The following is an 18,032-nucleotide window of genomic DNA, read 5'->3' as shown; positions in this document are numbered from 1 at the left end:
AATTTTTTTTTTTTTTTTTTTTTTTTTGTTTTGAGATTTTTTAAATTGTTATTGAAAAAATAAATTTATATAATTAAAATTTTCTTCTCTATAAATTTTTGTATTTATAATAAAAACTTAAAGTTTTTTTGTTAAAAGAAATATATTTTAAATATAAATATATTTGAACTTGTATTTAGTTTTTTACATTACAACTTCTAAAAAGGTGATATTTTATTTAATGTATTTTTTATTACAAAAAAAAAAAAAAAAAAAAATGAATTTTATATGACAAATATCTTTAAATAAGTAATATTTAAATATATATATATAAATTGGATTAAGATAAACATTTTTATAAATTAAAAGTATTTTTATATTTTTTTTTTCATCTATAGTTTATATTTTTATATATAGGATTCTATTTATGTTATTTTCTTAATTCTCTCAAGAACATAAAGCTACATTATATTTTATCAATTACACAAAATAAACTTGAAGTAAAAATTAAGAAGCTTTTATACATGGACTTTAGTTATTTAAAAAAAAAAAAAAAAATTTTATGTTAGTAAGATAAAACTATTCTAAAAAAATATTTGGGAATATAAATTTAAGAAATCATAAAAAAAAAAAAAAAATAATTTTATAACCTATTAATATAATAATCAAACAAAATTAAAATAATTAAAGAAAATAAGATAAAATAAAATCTTTGAAATAAATTAGTTCATTCTTAAATAATCAATACTTTTAGTAGAATGAATTATGATTTCTTTTTTTAAATAAATTTATATATATAGATATATAATTTTTAAGTATAATAAATGGAAGATTTTAAAAACGTATAAAATATTCTTCTATTAACATACAAAGGAAAATATTTTTATATAAATTAGAAGGTAGAAAAAACACATAATAGTACTCACTGATTAATATAGTTACTATATTTTTTTTTTATAGAAAAAATGAAATGATATATATTTTCATTTTAATTTTTTTATTGAAATTATGGAAAAAAATAGATTGTCAATCTTGCTATTTTAGAAACAATAAGAATGTTATTTTATCTTCAAATATAAAAATAAAAAATAAAAAAAATTATTATTATTACAAAAGTAAGCATCTTCATAATGATATAAAAAATATATTTGCAAAAGCATATAAGGTTTCCTTTAATACATTAAAAAAAGAGGATTATAAAAGTAAGCTTTTCTCACTTAAAGAATTTTATTCTAATTATTTTTTGTTACATTATATCAACACCAATAATAAAAATGTTTTTTCACTAAGTAATATATATAACAATTTTTTTTGTAAAAAAAATAGAATAAATCTACAAAAAATTTTATATTCTTTAAAAACGAAAAGACATTCTTATTCTAAGAAAAAAATACTATTTATCCCAAATAAAATAAATTTGAAAAATGAGAAATATAACAATAAAATTAGATATATTGAAAGAAATAAACTTAAAAAATACAAGTTCATAAAGAAAAAATGCTATAGTGAAAGTTATAATAATTTGGGATATAATCCATTTAAGAATAATATCTTAAAGATAAATGAAAATGAAAAATATAATTCTTCTGAAATATTTAACGCTTATAATTATTATTTTCATAATGAAAATTATATAGAAATAAATGATAATTATCTTTTTAGTAAATTTTTTCTATTTAGTATTTTAAAAAGTAGCTTAATATATAGTTACACTAAAGAAGAATATATGAAAAGGTTAATGAAGGAAATATGGTTTTTATTTTATAAATTATATAAGATAAATTTAAATGGTTTTGACAGAGAAAGCGAGTTAAAAGAAAATATGAAAATTGAGAATATAAATAAACAAAATATATTAGAAAACACAAAATTTGATGAAGCTTATTCAAACTCTTACAAAGGTATGGAATATCTAGGAATAAATGAAGATTTTTTTCTTATAAATGATTATAAAAATACTAAAAACCATTATATTTGCTCTTTTCATAATAATAAAAATACAATTCTTATAAAAAATTGGTTGTGCTCTTTACACTGTTTGTTTATTAAACAGTGGGTAGATAGACTTGTTAATTTTATATTAAAAGAAAATTTTTCAAATAAAGAATTTTCAAAAAATAATTTGATTATTAAATGTGAAAATAATATTCAAAAAAAATTATTTTTTCATTTACAATGTTTCTATTTCCTTTTTACTAAAGAAAAAGAAGATGATAATGGTTATTTATATATTGATTCTTTATACAATTATAGACAAAATGGTTATATAAATAATAACTGTTATAAAAAAAATATCGTGTCAGAAAATAAGGAAAAAAATATGGATAAAAAATATATAAATAAGGAAAACCTAAATGAAAATGTGAAGTATATTAGTCAAAATGATAATGTAACAAATGAAAATATCATCATATACATTTATAGAAATAATGAAAATATAGAAAAATATTATAAATATTTAAAAAATATTTATAAAAAAGAATCCGTTAGTTTTTTTAATTATGACAAATATATACATAATGATAATTCATTTTTCATAATGTTAATATCATACGAAGAATTTTTTAATATCTCTTATTTTTATAGTAGTACCTTTGAAAATTTTAAAAAATATATAAATAGCAAAACAATTTTTTCTGAAATATGTATTAATTTATTTCAAGTATTTTCATGTCTACTTAAATGTTCTTCTTATGGTAATAAAGAGTTGAATAGAAATTCTCAAAATTATAAATTTAAAATCTTCTTCGATGATTTCAATTTAAAATATAATTATGAAGTAAATATAATAGAAAAAAATATATATGAACATCTTTTCTCTTTATTAAATATAAATGAAAAAATGACATTTTATTTTTTATCAACTCATATTTTTAACCTCTCATTATTTAAAATATGGATAGCAAGTATTCATAAGAATTGTTCTACAATAAGTTTAACAAAAAAAAAAAATTTCTTTATTTTACATAAAAAATTAATTTTTAGAATTAATAACAACGATGAAATAAATAAAAGTAATAATAATGATATAAAATTAAATAATAATATAGAAAATGAAGAAAAGATGATATTTAATATGGTAAAAAACAAAAAAAAAAATGTTTTGAATAAACAAGTTACCAACAATTTATTAATATTTAATAAATTTAGAAAAGATATTATTGTCAAATATTTGAAAGAGAATAATTTATATAATATAAATAAATTAAAGAAAAAAGACAAAAAACTTAAAAGAAAGTTCAATATAGCTAAAAGGTATTTAAAAAAAAAGAAGATATATAATTTTAATATTTCTCGTTATATTGATTTTATTATAAGTAAAAACAAGAAGGGAGACATATTTTTTAAAAAAATTATTAATCCTTCTTATATTTTAAAAGAGGAAAATTTGCAAAAAAATGATAAAATTAATATATTAACTAATAATTTATATATTGCCTATAATAACGACACTTTTAATAAAGAAAGAGAGGATTTAAAATTTTCTCAATTAAACAATGACTTAATTAATTTAGAAAGTAAAAACAAAAATTTATGTTTTCAGAAAAATTATAAATTGAATATTTTAAAGATAAATGAAAAGAATAAAGAAAATAAGGATGAAAAAGAAAAAGCTAATTATTTATTAGAAGAAGAGAAAAAGAAATCTATAAAGAATACTTATATATGGGATGAAACTGATGTAGCACTTAAAAAAAACTTAAATTATAATAATAAATATAGATTTTTTTATTTAAATAAAGTTGATATAAAAAAAGAACATAATATAATGAGTAAGATAAACTTTACTAAAATATATCCTTGTATCTATTATATATTCAATTTAGAAAATTTTCTTCTTTTTTCTGAAGAGTTATATGAACAGTTAAATTTGTTAGATGAACATTCAGTAGAAAAATGTGAAATTATTTTAAAAAAGTATGAAGGAAAAATAAATGTAAATAATAAATTCAAAATGTATTTATTCAAAGGATTATTTTTAGTTTCAGAAAAGTTGAATATATTTCAAAAAGCTCTTATTAAAGAGTTATTAAAAAGAGGATTAATAAAAATTATAATATCATGTATTAATATTTCTTCAGATGGTTTTTCTGTTCAAAGCGTATTCTTAGATAGTGTTCATATAAATATTAATAAAAAATTAAAATATAATTATTTGATTGATTTAATAAATAACTTACATGATGAAACATTTTATTCTTTTTCAGAAAATAGTGATATAAATAATAAAAATAAAACTGATGATAATGTAGAAAATAGATTAAAAAAATTAGAAAGTAATGTAAATATTTCAGAAGATATGTATAGGTTACATTTTGTTAAATATTTCATGTATTTAAATTTTAGATATATTTTTAGAAAATATACTTTATCAAATAATGATATTTTAAATTTATCTAAAAATTCAATTAACTTTTTTCTAATTCCTCAAAAATATGAAGATATTTCAATAATTTTAAACACAAACAACAATAATTATTTAAATTTTTCAAATATGCATAAGCATATAATTAGAGATTTTTATTTTAATATGTATTACATTATTATTACTAAAAGTATATCTATTCACTTAAAATTTTTGAAGGATTTACAATATGATAAAAAATTAGATAAAAAAGTTTTAGTTAATGACTTAAAAAATAATACTTATAATAAGAATTATAAGGATAATAGCATGGATAATTATATTAGAAAAAATAATATAAATAATTTAAATATGAAGCAATATTTTTTTAGAAGTAAAATGAATAAATATAATTTTTTTAATAATTATATTAACAACATTTTTGATAGTAATTTTATATTACTCAACCTATATAATATAATAAATTTGTCTTTAGACTTTTATAAAATTTATAAATTTAACCAGTTGAATGCATTTTTATTTATAAAAAATTATATAAATATATGTAATAATTTATCATATTTGTTAAACTATTATGAATTTTTATATTTTTATTTTATAAATAATAAAGATTTTGAAAAAATTTGTGAAAGTAGTAAAAATAATTTTTTCAATTTTCTATTAATGAAAAGAACAAAATATGAAAAAGAATTTATAAAACATAACAAAGAACACAAATTAGATTTTTATCAGAAACAACTGAAGAAAATATGTAAGTACTTTGATGAAGACCATATTTATATGTATTATAATACATATATAAATTATAATAAATTAAAAAAAAGATTTACAAAAAAACTAAAAATATTATATAAAGAAAAGTATGATATGCTTTATATAAATATAAAAAATAATTTTAAAAAAGTAGTCTTGAGTACAATAGATAAAAAACTTTGTATAATTTTAGATATATATAAAGTAAGTAAAAAATATATAGATAATTTATATATTTGCTTGAATGATTCAAATGAATTATTCATTTGTAAAATATTTTTCTTTGCTGCTCTTATGAAAAATAATAAATTTTATAAATATATTAAGAAAAAAAGTAAAAAATTTAACTATTTCAATTATTTGTTTAATAGCAGAGAAGTAACAAACTATAAAATATTTATAAAAGAATATGATTTTCTATTCGATATATATAAGGAAGAAAATAATAATAAAAAAAGTATTATTTCTAATAAAAATTATATATTTGAATTTTTCGTTAATAAAATTAGTTTAAGTAATGAATTTAATAAAGAAGAAAAACGAGATTGCTATAAATTAAAAGAAAAGTCTCAAGATGAAAATACAGAAAAAGTAATAGACATATATGACATACTATTTAATTCTTATAATGAAAGTATATATAATATGAATAATAGAATGATTCTGTTTTTAAAAAAAATGAGAAATATGAAAAGAAAATTATATATACAATATTTAAAACAAAAGGATATGCAAAAGAAGAAAAAAAGAAATTTGTTTTATTTTTCAAGTAACAGCTTAAATGAACATTACAATTTAAAATTATGTAATAAAAATGAAGAAATTAAATTTAATGACCTAAAAGAAAAGAAGGTAATTTATGAAAAACCCAATGAATTATCAAAATTTATAAAAGATGATTATTTCTCTAATAATGAAGCACTAATAAGAAGATATTTTTACAATAATATATGTAGAAATAATGAAGAAAAGAAAAATATTAAAATATTTGTTTATGAAAATTTAAAAAATTTAAAGAAAAATATAAATAATGATCATAAGTTAAAATATTCAGAAAATAAAAATAAAAAAATATTATTAGATTTTAAAAGTATCGATTTTCTAAATTTATACAAAAAAAAAAAAAATATAGGAAACAGAAATAATTATTTAAATGAAATAAATCAAATAAATCGTATATTTGGGTGTAATACTAATACGTTTAATAAGGAATTTTCTAATATATTTTTATTTCTTAATAACTTTAATTTAATAGATATATTAAAAAAATATATGAATCCTTATATAAAAAATTCTTTATGGTTTTATATTATAACTTTGTATATCAATCATATATATTCATTAAACAAAAATGAAATAATTATGAATCCTGAATTATTAATTACTATTTTTTATATTTGTTTTTATGAAAATAAATATAGCTACCTAGATAATTATATATCATCTTTTCATATATCAAATATTTATTTAAAAAATATTGTCGCTGATATTTTTATCTACAAAGAATTATTATCTTCTCTCCAATTTAAGTATTAACATATTAAAATAAATAAAATATATAAATATATATATATATATATATTTTAACATATGTATTACTTAAAATCATTTATTTTACTTTTTTTACTTCTTTTAGGTTTAAAATTCATATAGATATTACATTTAATTTAATAGATCTTTGTGAAGTATTTGAGTCACTAACTAAATTGAGAAAAAAAAACTTTAAAGATATTAATGAAAATATAATAGGAATTTTAACAAAGTTGAATTTGATACTGTATAACGTTTCTTCCTATTTTAACAAAGATATTAATGAAATTATTTTAAGCTTTATTAATTACATTAATGAGATGAAAAAATATAAAGAAGTTACATAAAATGTCTATAGGAATTCTATCCTTTTTTTAATAATTTTTTTTTAAAATATTACTAATTCAATATTATAATTTGCTAATATTTTAAAATATATTATTGTTTCTTTTTTAGTTATTATATTTATTTCAGAAATAAAATTAAAAAAAAAATAAAAAAATAAATAAATATATATATATATATATTATTTTCTCTTTTTTTCTTTTAAAGAATCTTCATCTTTTGACCATTCAATGTTATTTCTATTATACATAGGCCAAGTAGGTAAAACTAACTAAAAAAAATGAAAAATAAAATAAAGAAAATAAAAAATGATGAAATGAAAAATTAGTTAATGTTAAATTCTATATAAATAGTGTAAAAATATAAAGCATTGAATAACAATAAATATATTTACAATAGTTGCCATAAGGGTTCCAGCTAAAATTATATAAGCACTTAAAGCTAAATTTTGATAATAATAACCAATAACAATTGCTAAAATTGTACTTATAGTAAAAATTATGTTCTTAATTAAAAAAGCCAATTTTTGACCAACGAAATCCTAAAAATATTTAAATATCAACAAAATATATTATACAAGTAAATATATTAACATTCATTATTAATATTTTGATAATTTCTTTTTTTTTTTTTTTTTTTGTATATATATATATATTCAAAAATTTAACCATTTGATTTCTTTTGAGACAAAAGTAAGTATTTTGAATGATACTCTTAATATCCTTAAAAGTGCTCATTGGAAATAAAAAAAAAAAAATTATTTTTTGCCTTAGTATTTTATATATAAAACCTTAATGGTAAAAATATGATATTTTATTTGTTTATTCTTTAAAAATAAATTAAATATGTTATATATTTTAATATTATGATTATTAGTTTATCTCTTTATATTATAATTTTATAGTATTAATGATAAATATGTTTATTTTTCAATTATGAATGTTAATTATTACATTTTATTTTTTATTGTTACATCATAATATTTTATTTGCACTTTTTTTCATTAATTCTAGAAAGTGTATTTTGTGTTTTTTTTTTTTTTTTTTTTTTTTTTTTTTAAATTAGCTTAAATTTTTTTTGTAAACTAAAATAATAAAAAATAACAAATGAAAGAGAAATTCCTAAACAGTTATATATCAACAAAATTCTAAATGTATCTTTTTTTTTTTTTTTTTTNAATTTTTTTTTTTTTTTTTTTTTTTATGAATAAATATTTTAAGAATAATTAAAAAACCTATTTTTTATATGAATATTCAAAAATTTAGATTTTATGTTCTGCACATATTTACAATTAAATTTTTTTAACATTACTTGTACATAAAAAAAAAAAAAAAAAAAAAAAATCCTTTTGAGAGATTATATAAGAAAGGTCTATATTTATTTCTTTTATTTTACGAATGTACTATAGAAAATAAGTTGATATTTTATAATATTAAATTATAAATTTGGCAAGATCAAAAAAAAAAAAAAAAAATGTATCATTAGATCTTTTTCTTTACCGGTAATATCTTTAAAACTATTAAAATTGTTTTGTATGTAAATTAAATGAAAAATGAATTTTGTAAGAAAAATTTATTTATATAATGATAATTTATTATTTTTTTTTCTATTTTTTTTAAAGAAATTTTAAATAATGATACTATTGAAACATTAAATTTATTAAAGGAAAGAAAGTTGTAAGCTTAAAAATAATTCACAAGAAAAAATTTAATAACAGCAAAAAAAAAATTATATTAGAAATTTAAGTAATTTTTGTTGATGAAAAAAAAAAAAAAACGTTTTAAATGAGCAATAAAAACTTATAGATTTTAAGAAGAAAAAAAATATTGAAAAAATAAAATTAGACAAATATTTAGATAAGTAAATATTACTTTTGTTAAATATATGTAAATTTATGTATATAAAAAGAAAAAAAAAAAAAAAATAGACAAGTATACTCAATAATACAAGGAATATTTTTATTTTGTCTTAATTTTTTTTTATTAATGTGTATTTCTAAAACATTATTTACCATACATTTTTAAAATTATATATCTTTATGCATGATTTTTATTTATAAAGAAAAAAAGAAAAATATATATCTTTTTTTCTTCAGATATTTTTATTATATTTATATGTTATTAAATTTATTATATTATATTTATATATTTATTTCAATTTTATTTTTTTTTTTTTTTGTTTTAATTTTATACATATTTTTTTATATATTTAATTTCTAGTTTTGATGAAAATAAATACATTTTAATATTTTTCTTGTTTTCATGAAAAATTTTATACAGAAATTATCAATTTTATAATTTTATTTTTTGTATTATGAAAATATAATAATTTAATTAAATAATATCTACATTTTATGAGATTTTATTTTTATACGTATGTATATTTTTATTTTATTAAATAAAAATTTTAGTAAAATGTATAAATTTTTAAAAAGAGAAATAAATGAATAACTTTTTTGGATACATTAATTTGTGTATATTACAATGTAAAATTTATCTCGTATAAGAAATTACATAAATTACTGAAGCATTTAAATAATATTATAAAATTTTATTTTTATTTATATAAATAATAATTACATTTCTTTAATTATCTTTATTATATTCACATTTCATTTCCCTTATTTTTAAAAATAAAATAAGTAATTTCATTATCGAATAATAAAATATTAAAAAAATAGAAAATATATATTTTAAAGAATTTGTTTATGTTTTGGTTTATTTAGTATTTGCTTTCAATTTTGAAAACAAAAGTATAATTATTTTTTCTTTCAAATTTGTACTATAAATAATCTATATTTTATTAAAAATTTTAAAATTTCATTTGGCTTTATGATATATAATTGTAATTTTTTTACAATATGTTTTCATTTGGCATTATTAATATTTGGTTACTATTTAAATATATAGTTTTATGTGTAATTATTTGTATTATATATCAATATTCCTTTTATTGCATTTATTAGAAATATATATTCCTTTTATATTGAAATGTATATAACTTGCTATAAAATCTATTGTCAAATATGAGATATAGTATATAAATTTCTAATTATAAATAACTAAATTATAATATTCTTCAACATTATATTATAAAATGACCTAAATATATACAATTATTTCTTATATATATATTATATAAATTATACTTTTAATTTTATATTTTTTTTTTTAAAGAATATATATTTATTTACATCATACTATAAATGTGTTTTACTAATTAAATATATACATATATATATATATATATTTTCATATAAATTTTTTTTTTATGAATGAAATTAGGATTTTATGGTTTTATTTTTCTTTTACCAGGAATAACTAATATTTGGCAGAACTAGACAATTAAAAATAATTATATATAAGTATATATATATATATATAAATTTATATATATATGTATATATGTGTGCGTTATTCATATATGACTAAATAGTATAAAAAAATTTTAATATCTTATTTTAAAAATGTCAAAAAAGAAAACGATTGAGGAGAGATATCAAAAAAAATCCCAAATAGAGCATATTTTGCTGAGGCCTGACACATATATAGGGAGTGTAGAAATGCACACACAATTTTTGTGGGTGTGGAATAAAAATAAAAATCGTATGGTTCAAAAAAATATAACGTATGTACCAGGATTATATAAAATATTTGATGAAATAATAGTAAATGCTGCTGATGTAAAAGCAAGAGAGAAAAATAAGTGTGAAAATCCCATGACTTGTATAAAGATAGATGTTAATAGAGAAAATAACAAAATAAGTGTATATAATGATGGAGAAGGAATACCTGTTGAAATGCATAAAGAAATGAATATATATGTTCCTCATATGATATTTGGAGAACTTTTAACATCCGATAATTATGATGATGAAGAAGATAGAATTACAGGTGGAAGAAATGGGTTTGGTGCAAAATTGACAAATATTTTTAGTAAAGAGTTTGTAGTTCAATGTGGAGATGCTAAAAGAAAAAAGGAATTTAAGATGACATGGGTAAATAATATGTCTAAATTTTCAGACCCACAAATAAAGAATTATAATGGAAAAGATTTTGTTAAAGTTACGTTTAAACCTGATTTATCTAAATTCGGAATGATAGCAATGGATGATGATATAGAGAGTTTGATATACAAAAGGGTTTATGATTTAGCTGGTACATGTAACGTAAAAGTATTTTTGAATGGTACTAGATTAGGTGTAAAAGATTTTAAAAGTTACGTGGATTTATATTTAAAAGATAACTCTTCAAATTCCAATAATAAAACACAAAATAGCAGTTCTGAAACTATTGCAAATCAAAATTTTACAAACCCAGAAAATAGTGAAGCAAATGACCCAGGAGAAAGTCCTAAGAGTAACGTAAATGGAAATGTTAACGATGATGAAGAAATTGTAAAAATACATGAAAAACAGCATCGATGGGAGATTGTTATATCTAGATCAGATGGATCTCAATTTCAGCAGGTTTCCTTTGTTAATAGTATTTGTACTACTAAAGGGGGTTCTCATGTTAACTATATAGTTGATCAGTTATTAAATGCTCTTAGTAAAAAAGCTAATGCAAAAAATAAAGGAGGAATGGATATAAAGTCTGGGCATATTAAAAATCATTTATGGGTTTTTGTTAATTGTCTCATTGTAAATCCGACTTTTGATTCCCAAACGAAGGAAACATTAACTACAAAGCCTGTAAAGTTTGGAAGCAAATGTATATTGTCAGATAAAACTATTAACAATGTTCTAAAAAGTTCTATTCTGAGTAACATTTTATTATGGGCTCAAGCAAAGGCACAAGTAGAATTAAAAAAAAAAATGAAAGCAGGTTCTTCTAAAGCTAGAGAGAGGATAATTGGTATACCCAAATTAGAAGATGCTAATGATGCTGGTAGCAAATATAGCCAAGAATGTACTTTAATTTTAACAGAGGGAGATAGTGCAAAAACTTCGTGTTTAGCTGGATTATCAATTGTAGGAAGAGATAAATATGGAGTATTTCCATTAAAAGGAAAGTTATTGAATGTAAGAGATGCTTCCTTTAAGCAATTAATGGACAACAAAGAAATTCAGAATATTTTTCGAATAATGGGATTAGATATTACAGATAAAAATAAAAATGATATCAAGGGATTGAGATATGGATCATTAATGATTATGACTGATCAAGATTATGATGGTTCACATATTAAAGGTTTGTTAATTAATATGATTCATAAATTCTGGCCTAGTTTATTAAAACATAAGGGATTTTTAAGTGAATTTGTTACACCTATCGTTAAAGTGCAAAAAGGAAATCAAGAATATTCCTTTTTTACAATAGCAGAATATGAGCAATGGAAAGAAAACACTAATTTGGCAGGATGGAAAATAAAATATTACAAAGGATTAGGTACATCAACAGACAAGGAATTTAAACAATATTTTTCTGATATAAAAAATCATAAAATTGTATTTTTATGGACTGGAGATAGAGATGGAGATTCTATAGATATGGCTTTTAGCAAGAAAAGAATTGAAGATAGAAAATTGTGGTTGCAAAATTTTATTATTGGTTCATATGTAGATCATAAAGAAAAAGATTTATCATTTTATGACTTCGTTAATAAAGAATTAATATATTATTCAAGATATGATACTGAAAGAAGTATACCCAACTTAATGGATGGATGGAAACCAGGTCAAAGAAAAGTCTTGTATGGATGTTTTAAAAGAAATTTAAAAAATGAATGCAAAGTAGCTCAATTAGTCGGTTATATAGCAGAGCATAGTGCTTATCATCATGGTGAATCTTCATTACAACAGACAATTATTAACATGGCTCAAACATTTGTCGGATCTAATAATATTAATTTTTTAGAACCATGTGGACAATTTGGTAGTAGAAAGGAAGGAGGAAAAGATGCATCAGCAGCAAGATATATTTTTACTAAGTTAGCTAGTTCTACAAGAAGTATTTTTAATGAATATGATGATCCTATTTTAAAGTATTTAAATGAAGAAGGACAAAAAATTGAGCCTCAGTATTACATTCCTGTTATTCCTACTATATTAGTTAATGGATGTGAAGGTATTGGTACTGGTTATTCTTCATTTATACCAAATTATAATTACAAAGATATTATAAATAATATTAAAAGATATATTAACAAGGAGCCATTAATTCCCATGATTCCATGGTATAAAGATTTTAAAGGAAGAATTGAATCAAATGGAAAAACAGGATATGAAACAATTGGTATTATTAAAAAACTAGATGAAGAAACATTAGAAATAACAGAATTACCTATAAAAAAGTGGACTCAAGATTATAAGGAATTTTTAGAGGAATTATTGACAGATGAAAAAAATCAATTAATTGTAGATTATATTGACAATAGTTCACACGAAGATATTTGTTTTACTATCAAAATGGATCCAAATAAATTAAAAAAAGCAGAAGAAGAGGGATTAGAAAAAGTCTTTAAATTAAAAAGTACCTTAACTACTACCAATATGACTCTTTTTGATCCAAACTTAAAGTTACAAAGGTATTCTACTGAATTAGATATTCTTAAAGAGTTTTGCTTTCATAGATTAAAAGCATATCAAAGTAGGAAAGATTACTTAATTTCAAAATTGGAAAAAGAAAAAAGAATTATTTCTAATAAAGCCAAATTTATTTTAGCCATAGTTAATAATGAACTTATTGTTAATAAAAAAAAAAGGAGAGTTCTTGTAGAAGAATTGTACAGAAAAGGATATGATCCTTATAAAGATATCAATAAAGTAAGTAAAAAAGAAATTTTTGAACAAGAATTATTGGAAAATGCAGAAAATTTAGAGGATAATGAAGAAATTATCGCTGGAATTTCATTAAAAGATTATGATTATTTACTAAGTATGCCTATATATAGTCTTACTTTAGAAAAAGTAGAAGAACTTCTTTCACAACATAAAGAAAAAGAAAGAGAACTAGAAATTCTGAAAAATATTACAATTGAAACTATGTGGTTAAAAGATATAGAAAAAGTGGAAGAGGCAGTAGAATTACAGAGAAATATAGAATTAGCAAATAGAGAAGAAAGTAATAAATTTAAAGTAGCTAAAAAACAAGGAATTAATGCATTCAAAAGGAAAAAAAAAAAAAAGAAACTATCTACGGATGAATCAGAAGGTGATACTACAGATAGTAGTGACTTTATACTTAATACATTAAATATAAAGAAAAAAAAAAAAGATAATAATAATAATAATAATAGTAGTAGTAAAAGATTAAAAAAAGTAGACGATAGAAATTATAATAAAAGTTCTCTCTTATATAATAGTGAATTAGACTATTCCTTATCATGTACTAAAACATTCGATGATACTAACATTTCTGATACATCACCATTACTTAATAGAATTTTAAATAAAAATAATGTTAATAATAATAGTAATAAAGAAAATAATGATAATTTTGGTAGTAATAATAATAAAATATTTAACGATTATAGTTTTAATAATACAAATAGTATAAATAAATTAAATAATGAAAATGGTGTACATTCTAATAAGAATTCATATAAAAAAGATTCATACTTTTATGATTTATCGCATGATAGTTATACAAACAACCCAAATAAAGAAAATATTTCATTAAATATTATAGATGATAAAAATGTTGATAGTAATTTATATAGTATTACACCTAATAAGCAAATAGATAATAGTTTAATTAATAGTGTAAATAAAAATGAGGAAATTACTAATATAGATATAGATAACAATATTAATAGTAGTTTACCCTTAGATATTAATCAAAATATTACTATATCACCTAATAAAACAATAAATATTAATGAATTTTCATCAATTAAAAATAAATTATTAGAACTTGGTATTTATTTCTACCTATTTTATTATATTTAGTATTTATTTTATTTGTTGTATTAAATATATTCATTATATATATATATATATTTAATAATACGTATTAGTTTTTTATATGTAATAATAACAAACATTATTTGTATTTTTTTTTATATACATAATAACTGAAGTACTTATTATATATATAATAAGTTCTTCATATATTATAATCAAGAAATGTATTAAACAGTTTTTTATAAGATAAATCTAAGAATGGTTATTTTTATTTTTTTTTTATTTTTATAGAAAAGAAAAAAAAGCCTAGATTAACATTAGCTGAAAAAATTAAAATGAAAACTTCAGAGAAAAAAAATGATGAAGATAAGCAAAAATTAGGGGTATCACCTACTAATAAACCAAAGGTAAAGCAATTAAAATTTTATTTTATAAAATAAATATTCAAACTGTCATATATGACAATATAATATTTTATTTTTTTTTAATTTTATTTTTTTTTATAGAGTTCTCTATTAGGAGATGATCTAAAATCAAAAAGAGGATCTAATATTGATAGTGAATCTAGCAAAGGAAATGTATGAATTTAAATAATAAAATTGAAATATTTTATATTTTTTTTTTAGTTTTTAGTGAATTTAGTTAATTTTACTTATAGTGTATTATTTTATATATGTTATTTTTTATTTTATTATATTTTATTTATTTATTTTTTTTTTGATAGATTGAATCGTCTGAAGATAGTGATAGCTCATACGATATATAAAGGAAACATTTTGAATAAATTACTTGAATCCATATTTCTTTTTTTTTAAAAAATATAAAATCTCTTTTTAAAATATAAGATTTTTACAAAAGTTTTTTTATTTATTTTTTTTTTTTTTTTTGTTGTTATAGACTTTTTTTTTTTTTTTGCTTATCGAAAGTAAATGTTCATAATATTACATTAATTATAATATTTTTTTATATTAAAATTTGATTTTATATTTTTCTTTTTTTTTTTATTTCTTATAATTATTTAATCTTTCTTTTTTTTAAAGATAATTTTTAATTATTAAACATTACAAGATAATGGGTATCAAATAAATATAAATTATTTTTTGGGAGATTTAAATAACTATATTTTATTATTAATATATCATTAAAGATTAATAAAATATATGTATTACTTTAAAATAAAAATTATAAAATTATACAGAGAGATATAAAGTTTTAACAATGCAAATATAAGCTAATTTTATTACCTTACATCTACAATTTGTAAAAAAGAGTTTTCTTTATATAACAATTTTAATAAAAAGTTTATATATTATGTTTCCTTAAAAATAAATTAAAAAATATGTTTTCCTTGCTAATTATTTACTTATATTAACAATTTCATAAAGTGAGGAATTTGAAAATTTTTTTTATTATAATTAAAACTATTGAATAATATAAGATTTGCTTATATCCTGAATATTATTTAAAAAAGAAAAAAATGATAAGTGAAATATATTATTTATTGTATAAATATATTATATGTTATAATATAGTGTTATTTATTTAAAACATAATAATAATTATGTAAAAAAAGTAAAAACATTTATTTCATTTTTATTCTTTATAAAAAATAAAAATATAATAGTAAGCTTTTTTAACATAAAATTTCTTTTATGATATAAAAAAAATGGTAAGATTATAATGTTTTAACAAAATAAGAAATTTGATTAGCTTTTTAAAATATTTAAAATATAAATATTTTTGGATAATGTAAATGTTTTGTCTATAAAGAAAAAAAAAATGTTTCCTTTAATTGTTAAATATAAACGAATTTGTTTTGATATAACAGTATGTAACTATAATTAATTTTTTATATTCATACTTTGTAAATTATATAATATTTCTTTTTATCTATAATATATTTTATTTAAAATAAGAAAATATGGAATCATAATTAAGTACTATAAATTAACATTGTAATTGAATAATTAAATATGTAATATTCGTATACTATATATATATATATATATATATATATATATATATATAGAAATAATATATAATTAACTATAAAGAAATGATGAGAAATGTTAAAAATAACATTATGTATAATAAACATTGTAATATAAAAAAAATTTTTAACTAAAGAAAATAAAACAAATAAATTGAAATTTCACCCTGCAAAAGATTATGATAAATATTCAATATTAACTATGTTTTTGACACTTTTTTATTTAATATTCTTTTTTATATAAAAATGTTTTTAAATTATTAAATAATTTATCTTCTTGATAAGTATATCTGATTTATGCTAGAAATAAAATTTCAAATGATTTTTTTATATCAAAAAATATAAAATTACTTTATTTTTTATATATACATGAAACTATTTAAAATATAAATCTGAACGTTTTTACATAAGAAAACAATATTGAAATCAAATAAGATTTACTCTTTTTTATTCTTTCTAGTTATATCTATTAATTCTTGTATGAACTTTTATTTTTAATATCGTTATATTATTAAATAAAAAATTTAATAGAAATAAAGTAAAATTATATAAAAATATAATCATGAATAAAAAAATTTCTTTTTATTTAAAACAGAATGAAAAATGAAAATGCGTAGGTTGTTAAAAATTTATTAATTGGTATACTATTTTTTTTTTTTTTTTTATGTTAGCTTGATTATCGAATAATCATATAGTTAATATATATTTAAAAAGAATAGTATGAAAATTTTCATTTTTATAATAAAAATAATTAAGACTATGTAATAATAATAGCAAATGGAAGTTTTTATAATTATTCTCCTTGATTTTTTCTCTTTTGATTTTCTGTTTAATGTATTTTTTTTTTTTTTTTAATTTCTTAATATTGTATTTTTTTTTTTCAAATTTAATAATTAAAAAAAAAAATTTTTACTTTAAAATATTTTAGTATATATTCATGCTCGATATTTTAAAGAAGTAACAAAAAAAAAAAAAAAAAAAATTAAAATTGTTTAAAAAATAATGAAATTTTTAAAATAATAAAATAAATTAAAATTGAATATACTAATTTTAATTGTGTGCATAAAATTGGTTATAATAAAACTTATTTTTCTTTTAAATGATAAAAATATAATTCTCTTGAATTCTTCTTCGTGTGTGTTTTTTTTAATATTGATTTTTTTTTTTTTTTTTTTTTTTTTTTTTTATTTTTTTTTTTTTTTTTTTTTTTTTTTTTTTTTTTT

At 17.3% G+C, this 18,032-nt stretch overlaps 3 protein-coding genes across 3 annotated transcripts; 2 read left to right on the top strand and 1 right to left on the bottom strand.

Annotated features, from left to right (window-relative positions):
* Nucleotides 1-949: 949 nt before the first annotated feature.
* On the top strand, nucleotides 950-6,975 carry PGAL8A_00305200 (conserved Plasmodium protein, unknown function; the record flags this gene model as incomplete). The annotated part of the gene is made up of 2 exons (XM_028672057.1): nucleotides 950-6,627; nucleotides 6,735-6,975. 2 exons carry the CDS (start codon nucleotides 950-952, stop codon nucleotides 6,973-6,975), a joined length of 5,919 nt encoding a protein of 1,972 aa, XP_028528648.1.
* A 179-nt stretch (nucleotides 6,976-7,154) lies between these two features.
* PGAL8A_00305100 (microsomal signal peptidase protein, putative) lies at nucleotides 7,155-7,710 on the bottom strand (the record flags this gene model as incomplete). Its single annotated transcript, XM_028672056.1, has 3 exons — nucleotides 7,155-7,244; nucleotides 7,368-7,514; nucleotides 7,642-7,710. 3 exons carry the CDS (start codon nucleotides 7,708-7,710, stop codon nucleotides 7,155-7,157), a joined length of 306 nt encoding a protein of 101 aa, XP_028528647.1.
* A 2,729-nt stretch (nucleotides 7,711-10,439) lies between these two features.
* PGAL8A_00305000 (DNA topoisomerase II, putative) lies at nucleotides 10,440-15,585 on the top strand (the record flags this gene model as incomplete). Its single annotated transcript, XM_028672055.1, has 4 exons — nucleotides 10,440-14,832; nucleotides 15,111-15,226; nucleotides 15,326-15,397; nucleotides 15,544-15,585. 4 exons carry the CDS (start codon nucleotides 10,440-10,442, stop codon nucleotides 15,583-15,585), a joined length of 4,623 nt encoding a protein of 1,540 aa, XP_028528646.1.
* Nucleotides 15,586-18,032: the final 2,447 nt, after the last annotated feature.

Source organism: Plasmodium gallinaceum, assembly GCF_900005855.1.
Source record: "Plasmodium gallinaceum strain 8A genome assembly, contig: PGAL8A_v1_87, whole genome shotgun sequence".
Classification (NCBI taxonomy): domain Eukaryota; phylum Apicomplexa; class Aconoidasida; order Haemosporida; family Plasmodiidae; genus Plasmodium; species Plasmodium gallinaceum.
Note: the sequence above shows the minus strand (reverse complement) of the source record. Positions and strands in the feature narration are given on the sequence as shown.